The 17,191-nt window shown below is 47.3% G+C and overlaps 1 protein-coding gene across 1 annotated transcript in view; it reads left to right on the top strand.

Annotated features, from left to right (window-relative positions):
* NDUFS2 (NADH:ubiquinone oxidoreductase core subunit S2) overlaps positions 1-17,191 on the top strand; it is a 100,642-nt gene that overhangs the window by 42,985 nt on the left and 40,466 nt on the right. The window contains exons 7-8 of the mRNA XM_085639177.1: positions 14,690-14,767; positions 15,570-15,655. Of these exons, the coding sequence (XP_085495303.1) occupies positions 14,690-14,767; positions 15,570-15,655 (164 nt within the window). The remainder of the gene's footprint in view (positions 1-14,689; positions 14,768-15,569; positions 15,656-17,191) is intronic.

Below are 17,191 nucleotides of genomic sequence, written 5' to 3'. Positions count from 1 at the left end.
GAGCTGAGAGCGGATGTGTTTCTCCAAGATTTTTGAGAAGGCCGGCAGCAGAGAGAGAGGTCGATAGTTGGAGGGTAAGTCGGGGTCGGCGTTGGACTTCTTTAAGAGAGGGATCACCATGGCGTGCTTCCAGTCAGGTGGAACTGTGGCTTCAAGTAGGGAAGCATTTAAAAGGTCCATAATAGCAAGCAGGGATGGTGGCTCAAGCTGCTTGAGCACAGAAATAGGTAGATGGTCCTTAGGTGATCCAGATTTAACACTATCTAGGAGATTTTTGAGGGAGTCTGCGTTAAGTAGGGGCCAGGTGTCCAGGTTGTTTGAGGGAGCACTAAGCACTTTGTCCTGGTCAGGGTGGGTGTAGTCCGCTATATGTGGTGCAGAGGCTGGTTGGAGGGAGTTAGCAGATAAGCTACGTTTCTCGATCTGTAATGCCAGATCACATGTAAGGTACTATGCAACATCCCTTTGTAGTTCCTTTTCTGAGCATCCTTGGATCAAGAATAACCATTTCCCAATAAGATGCCTTCTGGTAGCATCACTGGCGTAGTTCCCTAAAGTCATTTAGATTGACAGCTTTAGATGTCCATCGATAAAATCTGTACAGTGTGGCGAGTGGATGAATGCCATTTTCAGCTGTAGCCTATATATGAATACATTAATCTTTGCCTACCATAGAGAGACACAGCAGTGGAGAGACATGCCACCGCCATCACTCTTCCTCATGCGCTCTTACTCCTCCCCTTCTTTCCCGCTCCTGTTTTTCCTCTTTCTCATCACCCTCTTCCCCTCCTCTCTTCTATCCTTTTCCCCGGCTCTGTCCTCCCTTCACATGTCCACCAGTATCTCTCCCTCCTTACCTCTCTGTTGGAAACAGCCCACTCCCACTCCGCAGGGTGGTGGTGGACCTTCCCGACACAATGGGGTAGCTTGGCTCGAGTGGTCAGGAAACAGGCGCAGTGCTAAGCATACAATATACCCATACAATAACCATGCGTGCATCCGTTCCAAAAACGACTCTACACCGTAAAAATTATGAAAATATTCTTTCTTTATCTTTTTTTCTTAGTTGCTGATTGGAAAAATAAATAGGTCAATCACAATATACAAGTTTCAATTAGTGCAGGTCAAATAAATATTGGCTGTTTGATGAAATAAATAGGGGTGATCATGAATAACAGGGCATAAATACAAGTGCAATATATACAGACAATTAAATACTTTGAGGCAATAAATACTGTACTAATAAATATTGTACACCATCAAGTCCTGTGGACCTATAAATATAGTGCAGCAATAAATAGGTAAAAACTCAATAAATACAGTACCCCCAATAAATAATTAAAAGTATACAGCAACCCTCAGGTAATCAGATGACTTCTCAATTCTTAAGGGCTGATTTGGCCCAGGCACAGCTTGTAGGGTTGTGGAAGGCTTGAGGGGGGAGGCTACTCCCTGGCTGGGACAAGGCTGAGGCCTAACTTGAGGTAGATCAAAGGGGGGAATACCAGTGCCCTGGCTTTCTCTCTCCACACAACCTCTCTAGGTTAGTCCCAGTTCACCCCAGGCACAGTCAGGTTGGTTTCAGCACCTCCCTAGCCCCTTAGAGCAGTCTCTCAGGTCTCCACAGGGCCTTAGGCGCCCTCTACTCCACTTACTGCCCTTTTTATGAGGTTCCGACGCCGCTGGAGTCGTGTCGACGCCGTGAGGCGGTTCCGGTTCGGTCTCGGCGGCCTCGGCACAATGTCAGTTCTTTTGACGACGCCGGTAGGCGGTTCCGGTCCGATGTCGGCGGCCTCGGTTCGATCTCTACCTCCGATTCGACGGCGTCGGGCAGTCTCTTCACGATGTCGACTTCGGGCGGCTCCGGTCCGATGGCGCTCTCGGCTCCGATGACGTCGGCCGGCCTGGCCTCGATGTCGACTTCCGGCGACTCCGGGGTGCGATCCTCACTCCCGACCTCCGGTGCTCCTCTACCTCGGTCTCCGACGACTCCGGAGGGCGGACTTCACTCCTCCGATGACGCCGCTCGCTCGACCTCGGTTCACTTCCTCCTCGACCTCTGGTATTCCTCTCGACCCCCGTCGGCGCCCTCTCACGACCTCAGGCGGCTCCGGGTACGACGTCTGCTACTTCAGTCAGCGCCGCTTCTCCACCTCGGGCTCCAGGTCTTCAGGCTACTCGACGCCGGACTCCAGGGAAACCAGTTTCCAGGTCAGGATCTTGCTGCTTCCTTGGTTCTAAGGCCTGTTCCTGCTGTCCAGGTCCTTAGGATGGTTTTCTTCTGTCTTCTTCCCACACAGGGCTATAGGCTGGGATCCATCAGTAGGGACAAGTATCAAGGGTGGGTTTATGGACCCCACTCCAGGCACAAGTTTCCACCCCTGCTGCTTCACTCCTTCCTCCTTCACTGTTGTGCTCCTCTCTCTTCACCAGTCAGGTGCCAACTGCCAGCTCCAACTGCCAACTGCCTCTCTTATCCTCCCAACATTCTAAACCGCCTCCAACGGTCACAGGGTTCTGGAAGCTCCTGGAATGTTCTGGAAGGTGCTGGTAGGTTCCAGTGGATGCTGGTGATGTCACAGGTGGCCACCATTTTGTGCTTCAGGCCCTCAGACAGAAGTTTCAGGGGTAGCTAAAATGGTTCCCTGAATCTGTAGCAACACGAAAAAGTCTGGTGGTTCCCAAAAAGGAAAAATTCAAACAGGGTTTGAGGCAAAAGTGGGACAAAATAAATAATGATGAGGAGGGACCACCCAAAGGGCTGACAGGTCTAACACGCGTCCCCCCCAGCTGAAAGTGGGGAGAGCTACCCAACCCCTTGGGAGTTCTCATCACTAAGGCGGAAGTACCTTGAGAGACCGTCTGCATTGGCGTGGTCCACTCCAGGCCGATGTTCCACCTGAAAGTCCATCCCCTGTAGGGAAATAGACCACCTCAACAACTTGGGATTCTCCCCCTTCATTTGCATCAGCCAACGAAGGGGTCTGTGGTCGGTCTGAACCAGGAAGTGCGTTCCAAACAGGTATGGCCGCAACTTCTTCAGAGCCCATACCACTGCAAAGGCTTCGCGCTCTATTGCACTCCACTTCTGTTCCCTGGGAAGTAGTCTCCGGGATAAGAAGACCACGGGTTGATCCAGACCCTCTTCGTTGAGTTGCGATAACACTGCCCCAATGCCATGTTCTGATGCATCTGTCTGGACAATGAACTTCTTGGAAAAGTCTGGGGCCCTTAAGACCGGGGCCTCGCACATGGCTTTCTTCAATCTCTCAAAGGCTTGCTGACAAGCCTCCGTCCAGACTACCCGTCGAGGTTGTTTCTTGGACGTGAGCTCCGTGAGAGGGGCTACGATGGTACCGTACCCCTTCACGAAGCGGCGATAGTATCCCGTGAGGCCCAAAAATGCTCGGACCTCAGTCTGTGTCTTGGGGGGTTCCCAGGCCATGATGGCCTCGATCTTCGCCTGGAGGGGTTGCACCGTTCCCCTACCCACCAAGTGTCCAAGGTACACTACCGACCCCTGCCCGATCTGGCACTTGCTGGCCTTGATCGTCAATCCAGCTTGTCTCAGGGCCTGGAGAACAGCTTGCAGGTGACGCAAGTGATCCTCCCAGCTGTTACTGAAGACGGCTATGTCATCCAGATACGCAGCAGAGAAACTCTCCATTCCGGTGAGGATCTGGTTTACCAGGCGCTGAAACGTGGCAGGTGCGTTCTTGAGCCCAAAGGGCATCACACAGAACTGGTAGTGGCCATTGGGCGTGGAGAAGGCTGACCTTTCCCTTGCTCCATCAGTCAAAGAGATCTGCCAGTACCCCGAAGTAAGGTCAAAGGTACTTAGATATTGGGCAGCTCCCAGCCGGTCAATTAATTCATCCGCCCTAGGGATTGGATGTGCATCAGTCTTTGTCACTGAATTCAGTCCCCGGTAGTCCACACAGAACCTCAGTTCTGGTTGGGCCCCCAGTGGTGCAGCTTTCGGTACTAACACCACCGGACTAGACCAGGGGCTGCTAGAAGGTTCAATCACTCCTAGCTCCAGCATCTTAGTGACTTCACTATGAATGCTGGCCTTCACCTTGTCTGACATCCGGTAGATCTTGGACTTCACAGGTGGGCTGTCTCCTGTGTCCACGTCATGGACGCACAGGTGAGTCCTACCCGGGACAAGGGAGAACAACGAAGAGTACTGCCCCAGGACCTGGCGACAGTCCTCCTGCTGTTCAGGAGTTAGAGATGGGGAGAGAATCACTCCCTCCACCGACCCATCCTTCTCTTGAGACGCAAACAGATCAGGGAGAGGCTCGCTTTCCACGTCCTCTCCTCCGTCAGTCACCATCATCAAGATGACTTCGGGCCTCTCGTGGTGGGGTTTGAGGCGGTTGGCATGCAGCACCCGCAGGGGCTGACGAGGGGTCTTCAGGTCCACCAAGTAGGTAGCCTTACCCTTCTTCTCCAACACCTCAAAGGGTCCTGACCAGCGATCCTGGAGGGCACTAAGCTCTCCGGGTTCGATCACCCACACCTTCTGGCCAGGCTCCAACTCCACCGGGTGAGCGTTGTGGTCATACCACGCCTTCATCACTGCTTGGCTGGCTTCCAGGTTGTCAGAAGCTTGCTTCCACAACTTAGCCATTTGGCTCCGGAAGGCCAGCATGTAGCTCACCACATCCTGGGGGAGCTTTCTGGGAGTTCTTTCCCATCCGTCTCTCACCAGGTTAAGAGGTCCACGTACAGGGTGCCCATACAGAAGCTCGAAGGGGCTGAAGCCCACTCCCTTCTGTGGCACTTCCCTGTATGAAAAAAGTAAACAGGGTAGGAGGACGTCCCATTTCCTCCGCAGGCTTTCAGGCAGACTTCTGATCATGCCTTTCAAGGTTTTATTAAACCTCTCCACCAGACCATTGGTCTGGGGGTGGTAAGGAGTTGTGAACCGGTAGGTCACTCCACACTCCTTCCACATTGCCCGCATATATGCTGACATGAAGTTGGTCCCCCTGTCGGACACAACTTCCTTGGGAAAACCCACTCGGGTAAAGATTCCCATCAGGGCCCTAGCCACAACAGGTGCTGTTATGGTCCTCAGAGGTATTGCCTCTGGGTACCGTGTGGCATGATCCACCAGAACCAGGATAAACCTGTGACCAGCTGTAGTTGGTGGATCTAATGGACCCACAATGTCGATGCCCACCCTTTCAAAGGGGGTGCTAACGACAGGAAGTGGTTCCAGGGGAGCTTTCAGCTTCACCCCTGTTTTCCCACTGGCTTGGCAAGACACACATGTCCGGCAGTAGGTATCGGACGACACTTTCATCTGAGGCCAATAAAAGTGTGGGACAAGACGGGCGAAGGTCTTGTCTTGCCCCAGGTGTCCTGCCAATGGGATCTCGTGAGCCAACTCTAAAAGGAAGGCTCGATAACGTTGAGGAACTACCAAGGCTCGTGACGATCCATGTAGGGGTGCCTTGGGTTCACTGTAGAGGAGGCCATCCTCCCAGTAAACACTGTAGTTCCCTTCAACGTTCCCTGCTGCCTGGGCTTCGGCCTGTCGCCTCAGCCCCTCAAGGGTAGGGCACTCCCTCTGGCCCTGGCAGAATTCCTCCCTGGACGGGCCTCCCTCCACGTGCCACTCGGCCGGGATGGGTAGGTCCTCCAGGTTGGTAACGTCCCCCTCCGCAGACTCCTGGTCCACCACCTCCGGTGGCCTATCCGTCCTACGGGGTGGAGACGCCGAGGCAGGCTCCTCCTGTCCTCGGTTCTTCCCTTGACTGGCAGCTGGCTGGGCCTTTGTTCCAGGCTCCAGCCGGAATGAACTCCCTCTTCGGGTAGTCACGGACCTTGTGCTAACACAGGCCCAGTCAGGTGTACCCAGCATCTCGGTGTGAGTCCGGTATTCCACCTCCTTCCAAGCGTTGTGCTCCATGTCATTGCCCAGCAGACAATCGACTGGCACGGCAGGGCTTACGGCAACTCGAAGTGAACCTGCAACCCCCCCCCATTCAAAGGGAACCTCGGCCACTGGATAGTGACCTGTTCTGCCGTCAGCCATCGCGGCTGGGTGGAGTACATCGGGAATTACCTGCTCTGGAGACACCAGCTGGCTACGCACCATAGTCATACTGGCTCCTGTGTCTCTCAGAGCCTCCCCTCTTTGGCCGTTGATGGTGATCCACTGCCCATACTTTGCGGTATTTGCGGGCACCTGGATCTTAGGAACCATCTCCCGTTCTCCCAGGGACACTAAAGTGACACCCGCCCACTCCCTTCCCTTAGTTAAGGGCATCTCCTCCCCGAGCACTACACTAGCTACTCCGGGGGGCTTTCCTCCAGTGGGAGGGGGTGATCGTTTCTGACACTTCGGATCTCCTTTATAGTGTCCAACGCCACCGCACTCGTAGCAATGGACAACCCTTGGCTGCTGACTCTGGCCAGGATTAGGGTTTCTGGGTGGGTTAGCCTTAGAGGTGAATCCTGTTCCCTTCCCTTGGAAGTTATTTTGGGGGCCTTTGGAGAACTCCTTTTTCTTTTCCCCTCCTTCTTTCTTCTGGGGGGCGCCCTGTCCGGCCTTTTGAGTATCCCCTCCAGTCCCCCTTGTGGACACCCGGGTACTAGCCCAAATGTCCGCCTCCTCAGCAAGCTTCCGGGGGCTGGTCAGCTTGCTATCCACCAGGTGTTGCCGCAGTTCAGGGAAACATTTCTCGAGTAGGTGTTCCTTCAGTACTAGGTCAAACAGCTCCTCGTAGTTCCTTACTTCACTGCCCTGAATCCAACCTTCCAGTGCCTTCTTTGCATAGTCCAGGAAGTCCACCCAATTCTGTGTGCCCAGCTTGTGACTACCCCTGAACTTCTGTCTGTACTTTTCAGGTGTTAGTCCAAACTTTCTGATGAGCGCCAGTTTCATGGTGGGGTAGTGGGTCTGCTCATCCTCTTCGAGGGCCAATAAAGCATCCCTACCAGCTGGAGGCATGTACTTATACAATCCCCCTCCCCAGTACTTCACTGGAACCCCATGGGCCCTCAACGAGACCTCATAGGCTGCTAGCCACTTGGCGATGTCGTCACCCGCCCCATAGCTAGCTACTATGTCCTTTGGCAGGTAAGGTTTGGGTTCCCTGGTGGACTCTTGGATTTGGCTGCCACCATTAGGAACAGTTGGTGCTCCAATTCTTAGGATCTGAAGCTCTATCTCTTTCAGTCTTATCTCATGAGCCATCCTCTCTTTCTCCGCCTCATGAGCCAACCTCTGTTCCTCCTTCTCCTTCTCCAGCTTTGCTAAATCCCATGTGAGCTGTCTTTTCTCTCTCCGATCTGCTAACTCCACGCTGGATAAGCCCCCGCTAGAGACAGTGCTGCCCTTCCTAGAAAGTGTCCTGGGCCCTGCTGACAGGTTCCCCACCTCAGGTTGGTACATCTCAGCCCCCTCGGGGTTAGGCTCTCCATCCCTGTCTTCCTCCTCAGCCTTGCTTTCTCGGCGTGCCTCCCCCCAAGCCCTTAAGCTGGTTTGGAGTGCACCCTTCTTTGCTCCTGGGGGACAGTACACCCCCTCCCGCTGGCAAAACTCCCTGAGTTGGGCCACAGTGTACGTTTCTAAATCTTCCAGTACAAACTCCATCTTGCCCACTCAGGTTAGAGGACAGGTTTTGTGCGGTAACAATGCAGGGGGGTACCTTTAGTAATACCTCCTCCCACCACCAGAGTAAATTTGGAAAAAACAAAAACCCACAATTAGGAAGGCCGCTGTGAGAAAACTCCCGGTGTAGGCCTATGGACTACCCACAGTTATTGTTGAGTATATGTAGGCACAGCTCTATCCCACCACTGAACACCAATTTATGTTGGAAACAGCCCACTCCCACTCCGCAGGGTGGTGGTGGACCTTCCCGACACAATGGGGTAGCTTGGCTCGAGTGGTCAGGAAACAGGCGCAGTGCTAAGCATACAATATACCCATACAATAACCATGCGTGCATCCGTTCCAAAAACGACTCTACACCGTAAAAATTATGAAAATATTCTTTCTTTATCTTTTTTTCTTAGTTGCTGATTGGAAAAATAAATAGGTCAATCACAATATACAAGTTTCAATTAGTGCAGGTCAAATAAATATTGGCTGTTTGATGAAATAAATAGGGGTGATCATGAATAACAGGGCATAAATACAAGTGCAATATATACAGACAATTAAATACTTTGAGGCAATAAATACTGTACTAATAAATATTGTACACCATCAAGTCCTGTGGACCTATAAATATAGTGCAGCAATAAATAGGTAAAAACTCAATAAATACAGTACCCCCAATAAATAATTAAAAGTATACAGCAACCCTCAGGTAATCAGATGACTTCTCAATTCTTAAGGGCTGATTTGGCCCAGGCACAGCTTGTAGGGTTGTGGAAGGCTTGAGGGGGGAGGCTACTCCCTGGCTGGGACAAGGCTGAGGCCTAACTTGAGGTAGATCAAAGGGGGGAATACCAGTGCCCTGGCTTTCTCTCTCCACACAACCTCTCTAGGTTAGTCCCAGTTCACCCCAGGCACAGTCAGGTTGGTTTCAGCACCTCCCTAGCCCCTTAGAGCAGTCTCTCAGGTCTCCACAGGGCCTTAGGCGCCCTCTACTCCACTTACTGCCCTTTTTCTGAGGTTCCGACGCCGCTGGAGTCGTGTCGACGCCGTGAGGCGGTTCCGGTTCGGTCTCGGCGGCCTCGGCACAATGTCAGTTCTTTTGACGACGCCGGTAGGCGGTTCCGGTCCGATGTCGGCGGCCTCGGTTCGATCTCTACCTCCGATTCGACGGCGTCGGGCAGTCTCTTCACGATGTCGACTTCGGGCGGCTCCGGTCCGATGGCGCTCTCGGCTCCGATGACGTCGGCCGGCCTGGCCTCGATGTCGACTTCCGGCGACTCCGGGGTGCGATCCTCACCCCCGACCTCCGGTGCTCCTCCTCACAGGTTCCGGGCGACTCCGGAGTGCGATCCTCACTCCCGACCTCCGGTGCTCCTCTACCTCGGTCTCCGACGACTCCGGAGGGCGGACTTCACTCCTCCGATGACGCCGCTCGCTCGACCTCGGTTCACTTCCTCCTCGACCTCTGGTATTCCTCTCGACCCCCGTCGGCGCCCTCTCACGACCTCAGGCGGCTCCGGGTACGACGTCTGCTACTTCAGTCAGCGCCGCTTCTCCACCTCGGGCTCCAGGTCTTCAGGCTACTCGACGCCGGACTCCAGGGAAACCAGTTTCCAGGTCAGGATCTTGCTGCTTCCTTGGTTCTAAGGCCTGTTCCTGCTGTCCAGGTCCTTAGGATGGTTTTCTTCTGTCTTCTTCCCACACAGGGCTATAGGCTGGGATCCATCAGTAGGGACAAGTATCAAGGGTGGGTTTATGGACCCCACTCCAGGCACAAGTTTCCACCCCTGCTGCTTCACTCCTTCCTCCTTCACTGTTGTGCTCCTCTCTCTTCACCAGTCAGGTGCCAACTGCCAGCTCCAACTGCCAACTGCCTCTCTTATCCTCCCAACATTCTAAACCGCCTCCAACGGTCACAGGGTTCTGGAAGCTCCTGGAATGTTCTGGAAGGTGCTGGTAGGTTCCAGTGGATGCTGGTGATGTCACAGGTGGCCACCATTTTGTGCTTCAGGCCCTCAGACAGAAGTTTCAGGGGTAGCTAAAATGGTTCCCTGAATCTGTAGCAACACGAAAAAGTCTGGTGGTTCCCAAAAAGGAAAAATTCAAACAGGGTTTGAGGCAAAAGTGGGACAAAATAAATAATGATGAGGAGGGACCACCCAAAGGGCTGACAGGTCTAACACCTCTCCTTTTGCATGTTTCATTCTTCCTTACCCTTAGCTCCCAGCCTTCATTCCACCCCCACCCCCACTTTTCCACATCTCTTTCAACTGAATTTATTTGAGATATATGTATTGTAGTGTTTGTGTTAACTGGGCTCTTCATACACATGCTCTTACACGTACAAATTAAACTAACTTGTGTTGAAAGCGGAGGTGAATGCATAGCACAACCCTGTCTTAGTGCATCCCTGTTAAGCGTTCATCACTTGATAGAGATTAAAGCTCACGAACAATTCTTGGGGATCCCAGATAGGCTATCTTTGAAGCTAGAAACAATCGCATATGAATGTGGATAGTCGAAAGGGGAGCCTTAAGTATGTTCCTTTTCCCTGATTGTTCTATTTGTGTCACGTCAGTCAATAGTTCTGTAATACGTCCCTAGAGCATATACAGTCTTATCACAGATAGCAAGAAAATGTCATCCACTTAAAAGGTTGCAGCAAACATGCTACAGATGCATGAAAACCTAACATGCCCAATCAAAAATAAAACTTCAAGATGGAAAATAAAATCATGTTAGTTTTATATGCATTTACATCATATTCTACAGCACCTGACATTTAATAAAGAAATTGATTTTTTTATGCTGTCTGCTCAAGAGTCAAGTCACCTTTTCCTAATTTACTTGGAAAGCTCCATAGCTGAAAGCCGCCGTTTTCCTCATTCACATGACATACACTTCACTCTGCATTACTTAATATACATCTAAATTATGTTGTTCTACTTCTGTTAAGAAAAAAACCTTGAGCTTTTAGCATCTCAGAAATAAATCCTATTTCCCTGCTTGTTTGTTAAATCCAGGGAACAACAGGAAGGTTTTCTGCAGTATCGCTTCGTATTAATTCAACTTTTGAGATCCCAAATGTCATTAAAAGCTATTTTGTAATAATTATATACGAACTCTGTTTTATCACCGGTGGTGAAACGTAAAGGACCTTTGACATGAATGAAAAAAAGTTAAATAAAATGCTTGCTCTCTATTTTTTCTTCTTATGTTTCTATAAATATACCTACAAATGCTATTCTTCTTTCACTCTGTCTGTTGATCAAAAATGCATTTAGTCTCATCCCAGTTCCATATTGTCTGAAAGCACAGTACATTTTGCCTTCTAAAAAATCCTACACTTTGTGTCTCATATATCAAATATGGACTTAACTTTTGGGTACATAGTGTCCATCCGCAGCCTTTGGCTGTACAAACACTATGGCTGTCTTCCGAGTTCATAGCGGTCCAGTTTACACCTCAATCACATGAAAGACAACCCGGCTACGTCTGGTAAGATACAACACAGTATTTATATCCTTAATATATATATTATTGCCCAGTCCATTTTTCCAGAGCCTACCTCTAGAGTTTGCTTCTGAACTAAGGCACACTGTGCAGGAAAAGGATTTGGATTATCGCCCTTTCACTCAGATCAGAATTCGGTGTCTGTGTAAAGTTTAACTCCGATGTTTGTGTGAAGAAAATGTAATACTCTGTGGAGAGAGTTGCTAGAGGAGGTACACTCTGGTAGCTGTTAATCATGGGCATCTTCTGAGGTGTACCCTGGCTCCTTGGCAGAGTGGTTTGGTTGATGGTCCTCCCCTCCTGGCGTAGACTGGGAAATAGAATTAGCACTTCTAAAACTCCCTACTTTTTCGTCTTGACTAGACAGCTTTCCCTGCATAGCGCCTTTGAGAACTGTCATGGACACAACCCGCAAAGAGAACTGTCTACAATAACGCAGACATCAGAAAATGTCATGAACACAGCTGAGAAAAGAGAACATTGTGTATAACACAAATACTATGAACAATCTTCACCACCGAGGGGATGATAGCAGCACAGGGCTTTAACACATGCACCGTGAATGCTAAACAAGCCCAAGCAAGCAGAACGGCCTTCACACTACAGAATTCAGGGTCTACACATATGCATAGTAACCGGGGTTGTCTCTGGTGTACACCTCACTCATTATATAATCTCAGTTAAATAATTATTTGCAAAGGTCTCGCCTATGAGAGAGAGAGATCGCCTTTGTAAATGGTTTTTTAGCCATGGTGTACTGCAGCTTGGCCGAAATTGAAATAAAAAAAATAAAAACTTAATGACTTGGTCTGAGTACAGTTCGCTCTTTATGGGGTAAGGCGCTAAGGATGTGGGGTTTTAGCGGAATTATACTAGTTTTGTTTTTCTTGTGTACGGAAGATCCTTTCAAAATCTACCAACCAATAAAGTTGGCTTTGCCTTATGGAAGGTTTATATGATGTACTGAGCAGCTGTGGTAATGGTCAGGCGTAGCAATGGTGTGGGTGAGCAGCTATCACAGCTTTCTCCCCCAAAAAATCAATTTGCATTTGTTTACATATTGCTTATTAAGTGTTGACTTCTCGTGCCTGGAAATCAGCATTCTGAAACATCTTACCACTGGACCATATGTACAAAAGTCTTGTTTCTGCCCTGGGTTATTTTTAGCCCTTACGAGTGGTGACACCTCTTGTTGATGCTGAAAGTAATAACAAATCATAGGCAACAAGAAACCTGGCGAAAATCAGGTTTAATGCATACAAACAGAAACTCAGTGTACTACCGAAAGACATTTAAGAACAATTCATTTTATTCATATTGATCATTTGGTTAAAATAAGTGTAGCAACATCAACAACAAATAACATGACCATAACGTAACAATCAAGATGACCATACATATATATCAATTTTAATTCACATACATTAAAAAATATATGAAGAACACATTAAGATACATTGCTAAAAAAAACACAAAAGGTGGCAAAATCTAGGTAGATGGAGATGTAATTCTCTACGCGCGTTTCGGCGTGACAACCCCCTTCTTCAGGAGAAGCCACTTGAATTTCTGGATAAAAAGGTAAAGGTCAATGTGACATAACACAACATAACATATAAGACATTGTAGTACACGGAGTCTGTGACGATTATAAAAATTACTGTGCATTGTACATCAATATATTGAGGTGTTCCACATTTACAAATAAACTAAGGATGGACCATAGGGCCAATTATTTCTGACCGGAAATGACAAAAGAATAGCAGAAGCAAGAAACAAAAGAAATCAAGATATGTCACCCGGTGAAGTAGATAGATGACCCAGATAAGTGCACCCAAGAGTGTCTGGTAGTAAAAGAGCAAAGGATGTAAAACGTGCTCTAAAGAATCCCTAATTGACGAGGCACTTACCTAAGAATTAAGTATAAAATATCAGGGGTTATGCCCACGATCACAGAGACGAAGAAAGAAACTGCAGAAGAAAGGGGTTTAAATGAGAAAAACTATTAGCTTATTGTTCCTAATATCTTCTCTGTTATAAATGATAAAATGTCGGAGTGGACGGCTTAAAATTACCTGTCCTGGATCTTACGAGGCCCAATCGAGGATATGCGAAAGGGTCAAAGTAAGGGGGTATTACACGGTCCCTTGAATAAATCTAGGAAAGAATATATATAAATTATAAGGCTTTATGTAGCGAATGACCAACATAACTGATAAAACACCTAAAGCTATAAAGTCACAAATGTGTACCTGAACATAGGTCAATTATATATGCGCTCCAGGTGGGTAGACGCTTGAGCCCAAGGCGTCTAAGGATAAAACTTCGCAAGGGGAATAATTGAACTGAAGTGTCTATAGTAGAGACAGGAGGCAAACAGCTATCTAATAAGAGGCTGAAAAACACAAATAGGATTAAATATATCCCGGCTCATAAAGAGCAAAAATAATGAAGATGGACATGCAACAAAACACGAAGTTACCTGTTGTATTTAAAATGTGGGATATGGATTACAGGTCCGTAAATATAGATGAGCTTTGCAGATGGTAAAGCGCCTCTTAGATAGTAGAAAACCACAAAGCTACATCAGGCCCAGTTCTACAATAAAAATAGATGAAAAAATATTGCCATTATAGTCTGCAGCTATCTATATGATGGTATCTGGGGTGGTTATTCTAAATAGGGAAAACAGTGTAAGGCGACATACCAATAAGTAACAAAAAATGGAGAGCAAAATAGATGAATGGGGCAAAGACTGAACGCAATGACATTCGCGGTCAGAGTTAAAGTGCCCCGATTGTCTACATAAACAGTGTCCAGACTTGTATATAGGATATAAATGTATAGGAAAAACGAGTGCTAAAAAGAATTGTTAAAATGCAACATGGAATAAAGTACGGCCAAGATGGAACAGGTCCTACAGTATTATCCAGTGGTAGGCAAATGGGCATGATGGCATACTGAACGCGCTATGCCTTGGAGATAAGAATGAAGTCTGGTTATGTAGAATAATGTGAAATAGAACTTACGTGTCGCTAGATGCAGAGAGATCTGCACTGCCTCCAGGGATGTATCAATAGGTGTGTGCACCTTGACGGTCTTTAAATGGACAGGCTCGAACGCGCCAAAACGGACAAACTGCGTATTTCCGCATCACGTGATAAATGTTTTCAAGCGTGCGTAAAGGCAGTCTCTATGGTGCAAGCCAATAGAGATAGCCGAGAAACACTAGACTGCTAACTTCTATGATGAAATAAACAAGCAGGAAGTGGACAACGGTGAAAGAAAAAAGGGGCATAAAGTATGAAAAAAGCAAATCCAATTCGTAATTACTTTTTGAAGTGACAAAAAACCATCAACAAAATAAAATTAAGCCAAAGCTGGAACATGACTTAAAATCTTTCATAAGATGTGTAACACTAAATGATCTAAAGTCCTAAGTCCCTCTTGTTGATGCTCCAGCACTACTTGAAATGTTAGCTGACTGCTCCTCTGTTGCTGCTTCAAATGTGATGCGTTATGTCCTCTGAGAACATTTCTTTACATCTTTTTCAGGACATGCCTATTGGCCTCATGGATGACATTTATGAGTTCCTAAAAAATTTCTCGATTCGTATTGACGAACTGGAAGAGGTAAGCACTGTCTCAGCAGATGCCCGACAATGAAGAGATTGTGGTGTTTCAGCACACTGGGAAATAGGAAAACTATATGGACCTAACTTACTTTTCTATTTATTTCTCTTAATATTTTGTCAAGAAAGCCTTTAAGCCTAGTTGGGCAGTTTTGTGGGGGGTTTTTAATGCAGAAAACGTTTGTGAAACATTTTAAAGCAGTGAATGGGTAAATGACTTAGTTGTCCTTTTGACTTTACTTCAATGTTCTGTACTTTATTGGCTTGCCATAGAGCAGTGGGTGAAGTTCAAATCTCTGTGCGTCACGCATAGGACCTTCCACAGAAAGGGACCTAAAATTCTCTGCGCTCTTATCGAACCGTATAATTCTAGAAGGTCCCCAAGATCCACCACCTTTCTCTTCACGACACCCAGAATGCGCAGATCCATATGGGTTGGTCACTCTTTTGTACTTAGCACCCAAACTGTGGAATTCCCTGCCATTCAAACTGCATCAAATAGAATCCGAATCCACTTTCAGAAAGGCTCTGAAGACATGCTATACATCAAATAGCCGTCTCTCGTCAGCTCTCAGTATAATGATCTGCTGGTTTGGATTAGGCCCGGGAAGCCTCCGGGTAGCCATGCGCTCTACAAATCAATTAGATTAGATCACATTACTTCAAAGTAGGCTTGAAACTTCTAAACTGCAAAATAATAAATGACTGACAAAAGCACTTCTGTGATGGGCAAAAGGACAAAACTTGTTCGCTGTGTTACTTCCTAACTTGTTTTTCTTTTTCTTTATTATTAAAAAAATAAGATGCTGACCAACAATCGAATCTGGAAGAACAGGACAGTGGACATTGGTGTAATATCCGCAGAAGATGCTCTTAACTATGGTTTTAGGTAATTCTATTTGGGTAGCTCTGTTAAATGTACCACCAAGCTTTGCATGTGCAGATGTGGTCTCTTTTCTACTCCGATTGCCAGTTCAGTGCTTTTTCTCGAGAACTGTAAGACGGTAGTAGGTTGTGCCCAACAGAGAACTATGGAAGGCGGAACACAGAAGGATTGTTTTGAGTTTCACTTCTTGCTTCTCATAAGTAGACTTATCACAGATGAGGGTTTCCATTTTTGTGTTCTCTTGAGAAGCATTTCATGTGATTATATATTGTTTATTTTAAGTGCATACAGTTGTTGGTGTTAAAATGTATTTAAACTTCATTTAGTTACCCAGACTGAAGCAGGAAATAAATTGGTTTAAAATTAGATGAATGATTTGAGGTTTTAACTAGGCCTGGGCTAAAATTTTGTTCCGTTCGCGGAAATTGCGATAATTTGACATTTTCGCGTTCCGCGGAAAGCGCGAAAATGTCAAAATTTCCGCATTCCGCAGCTTAGCGATAATTTGGTTCTTGCTCGCGCTGTAAAATAATACATGCGCGCGCGCGCGATCGCCTTACCTGAATCCCTGCGTTCGCCGACAAGTTTTCTTGATCCGGTCGCGTTCTCCATGAGATGTTGTATTGTTTTTAGCCATTTGCGCTGTCTCGCAACAGTTCGCGCCCGCAGTGACGTCATGCGTCGCGCAATCACGTCTTTCTTCTCGAGATCATGCACAGCGAGACATCTGAAAACAAGATGGCCGCGCCCGCGAGCAACCACATGGGTAAGTTGGTGAGCCGCAACCATGCAGAAAATCTCGCGAACATGCGGGAAAAAACTTCCGCATCTTCGCGATATTTCCGCGTGTTTGCGATAATTTTTAACATTTTCGCGATGATTTGCGAAAGTGGATTTCGCAAATTCCGCCCACCCCTAGTTTTAACATCAAGACTGAAATAGACAAATGTAGTTTACAGTCAAAAAGTAGTAGACTAAAGAAATGGATAATACACATGTACATAGAATTAGAAGGATGCTACAGAGTACATTGCTGCAAACCTGGGTATCGAAGCCCTCCATCTACCTTAGGGACACAAATGCAGTGTTAACACCAGTATAACTTTAAGTTGCCCCAGTAGCATGTCTGCTTTTTACAAAGTCTATCAATAATGATAAACGTAAATAACTTACACAGATTAAACTTGGCGTTTTATAATTGCGACACCGTGCACAGGAGTTTGCACTGCTGGTCCTTCAAGGTAAGACCAATGGATTCCTGGCTTAAAAGACATGACAAAGAAGTGTCAAGGAGTTGGAGTTCACATCAAGATTTGCACTCTTAACTCCTTTCGGCAGTGTTGTACACCATGACTTTATATAAGGGTGAGTGACATTTTTCGTTTTTTGTTTTCACATCATTTTGCGCAAATTCAGCAAAATTATCACAATGCAAACCAGTCATTTCACGCTACATTTTAGCACAGAATGTAACCTTGTACATTTTTGGCACAAGGACACATTTAAATAAACCACCACAAACAACAGTCACTCTTGCTC

This window comes from Triturus cristatus, chromosome 12, assembly GCF_964204655.1.
Source record: "Triturus cristatus chromosome 12, aTriCri1.1, whole genome shotgun sequence".
Lineage (NCBI taxonomy): Eukaryota > Metazoa > Chordata > Amphibia > Caudata > Salamandridae > Triturus > Triturus cristatus.
This window is presented reverse-complemented; position numbering and strand designations above follow the sequence as displayed.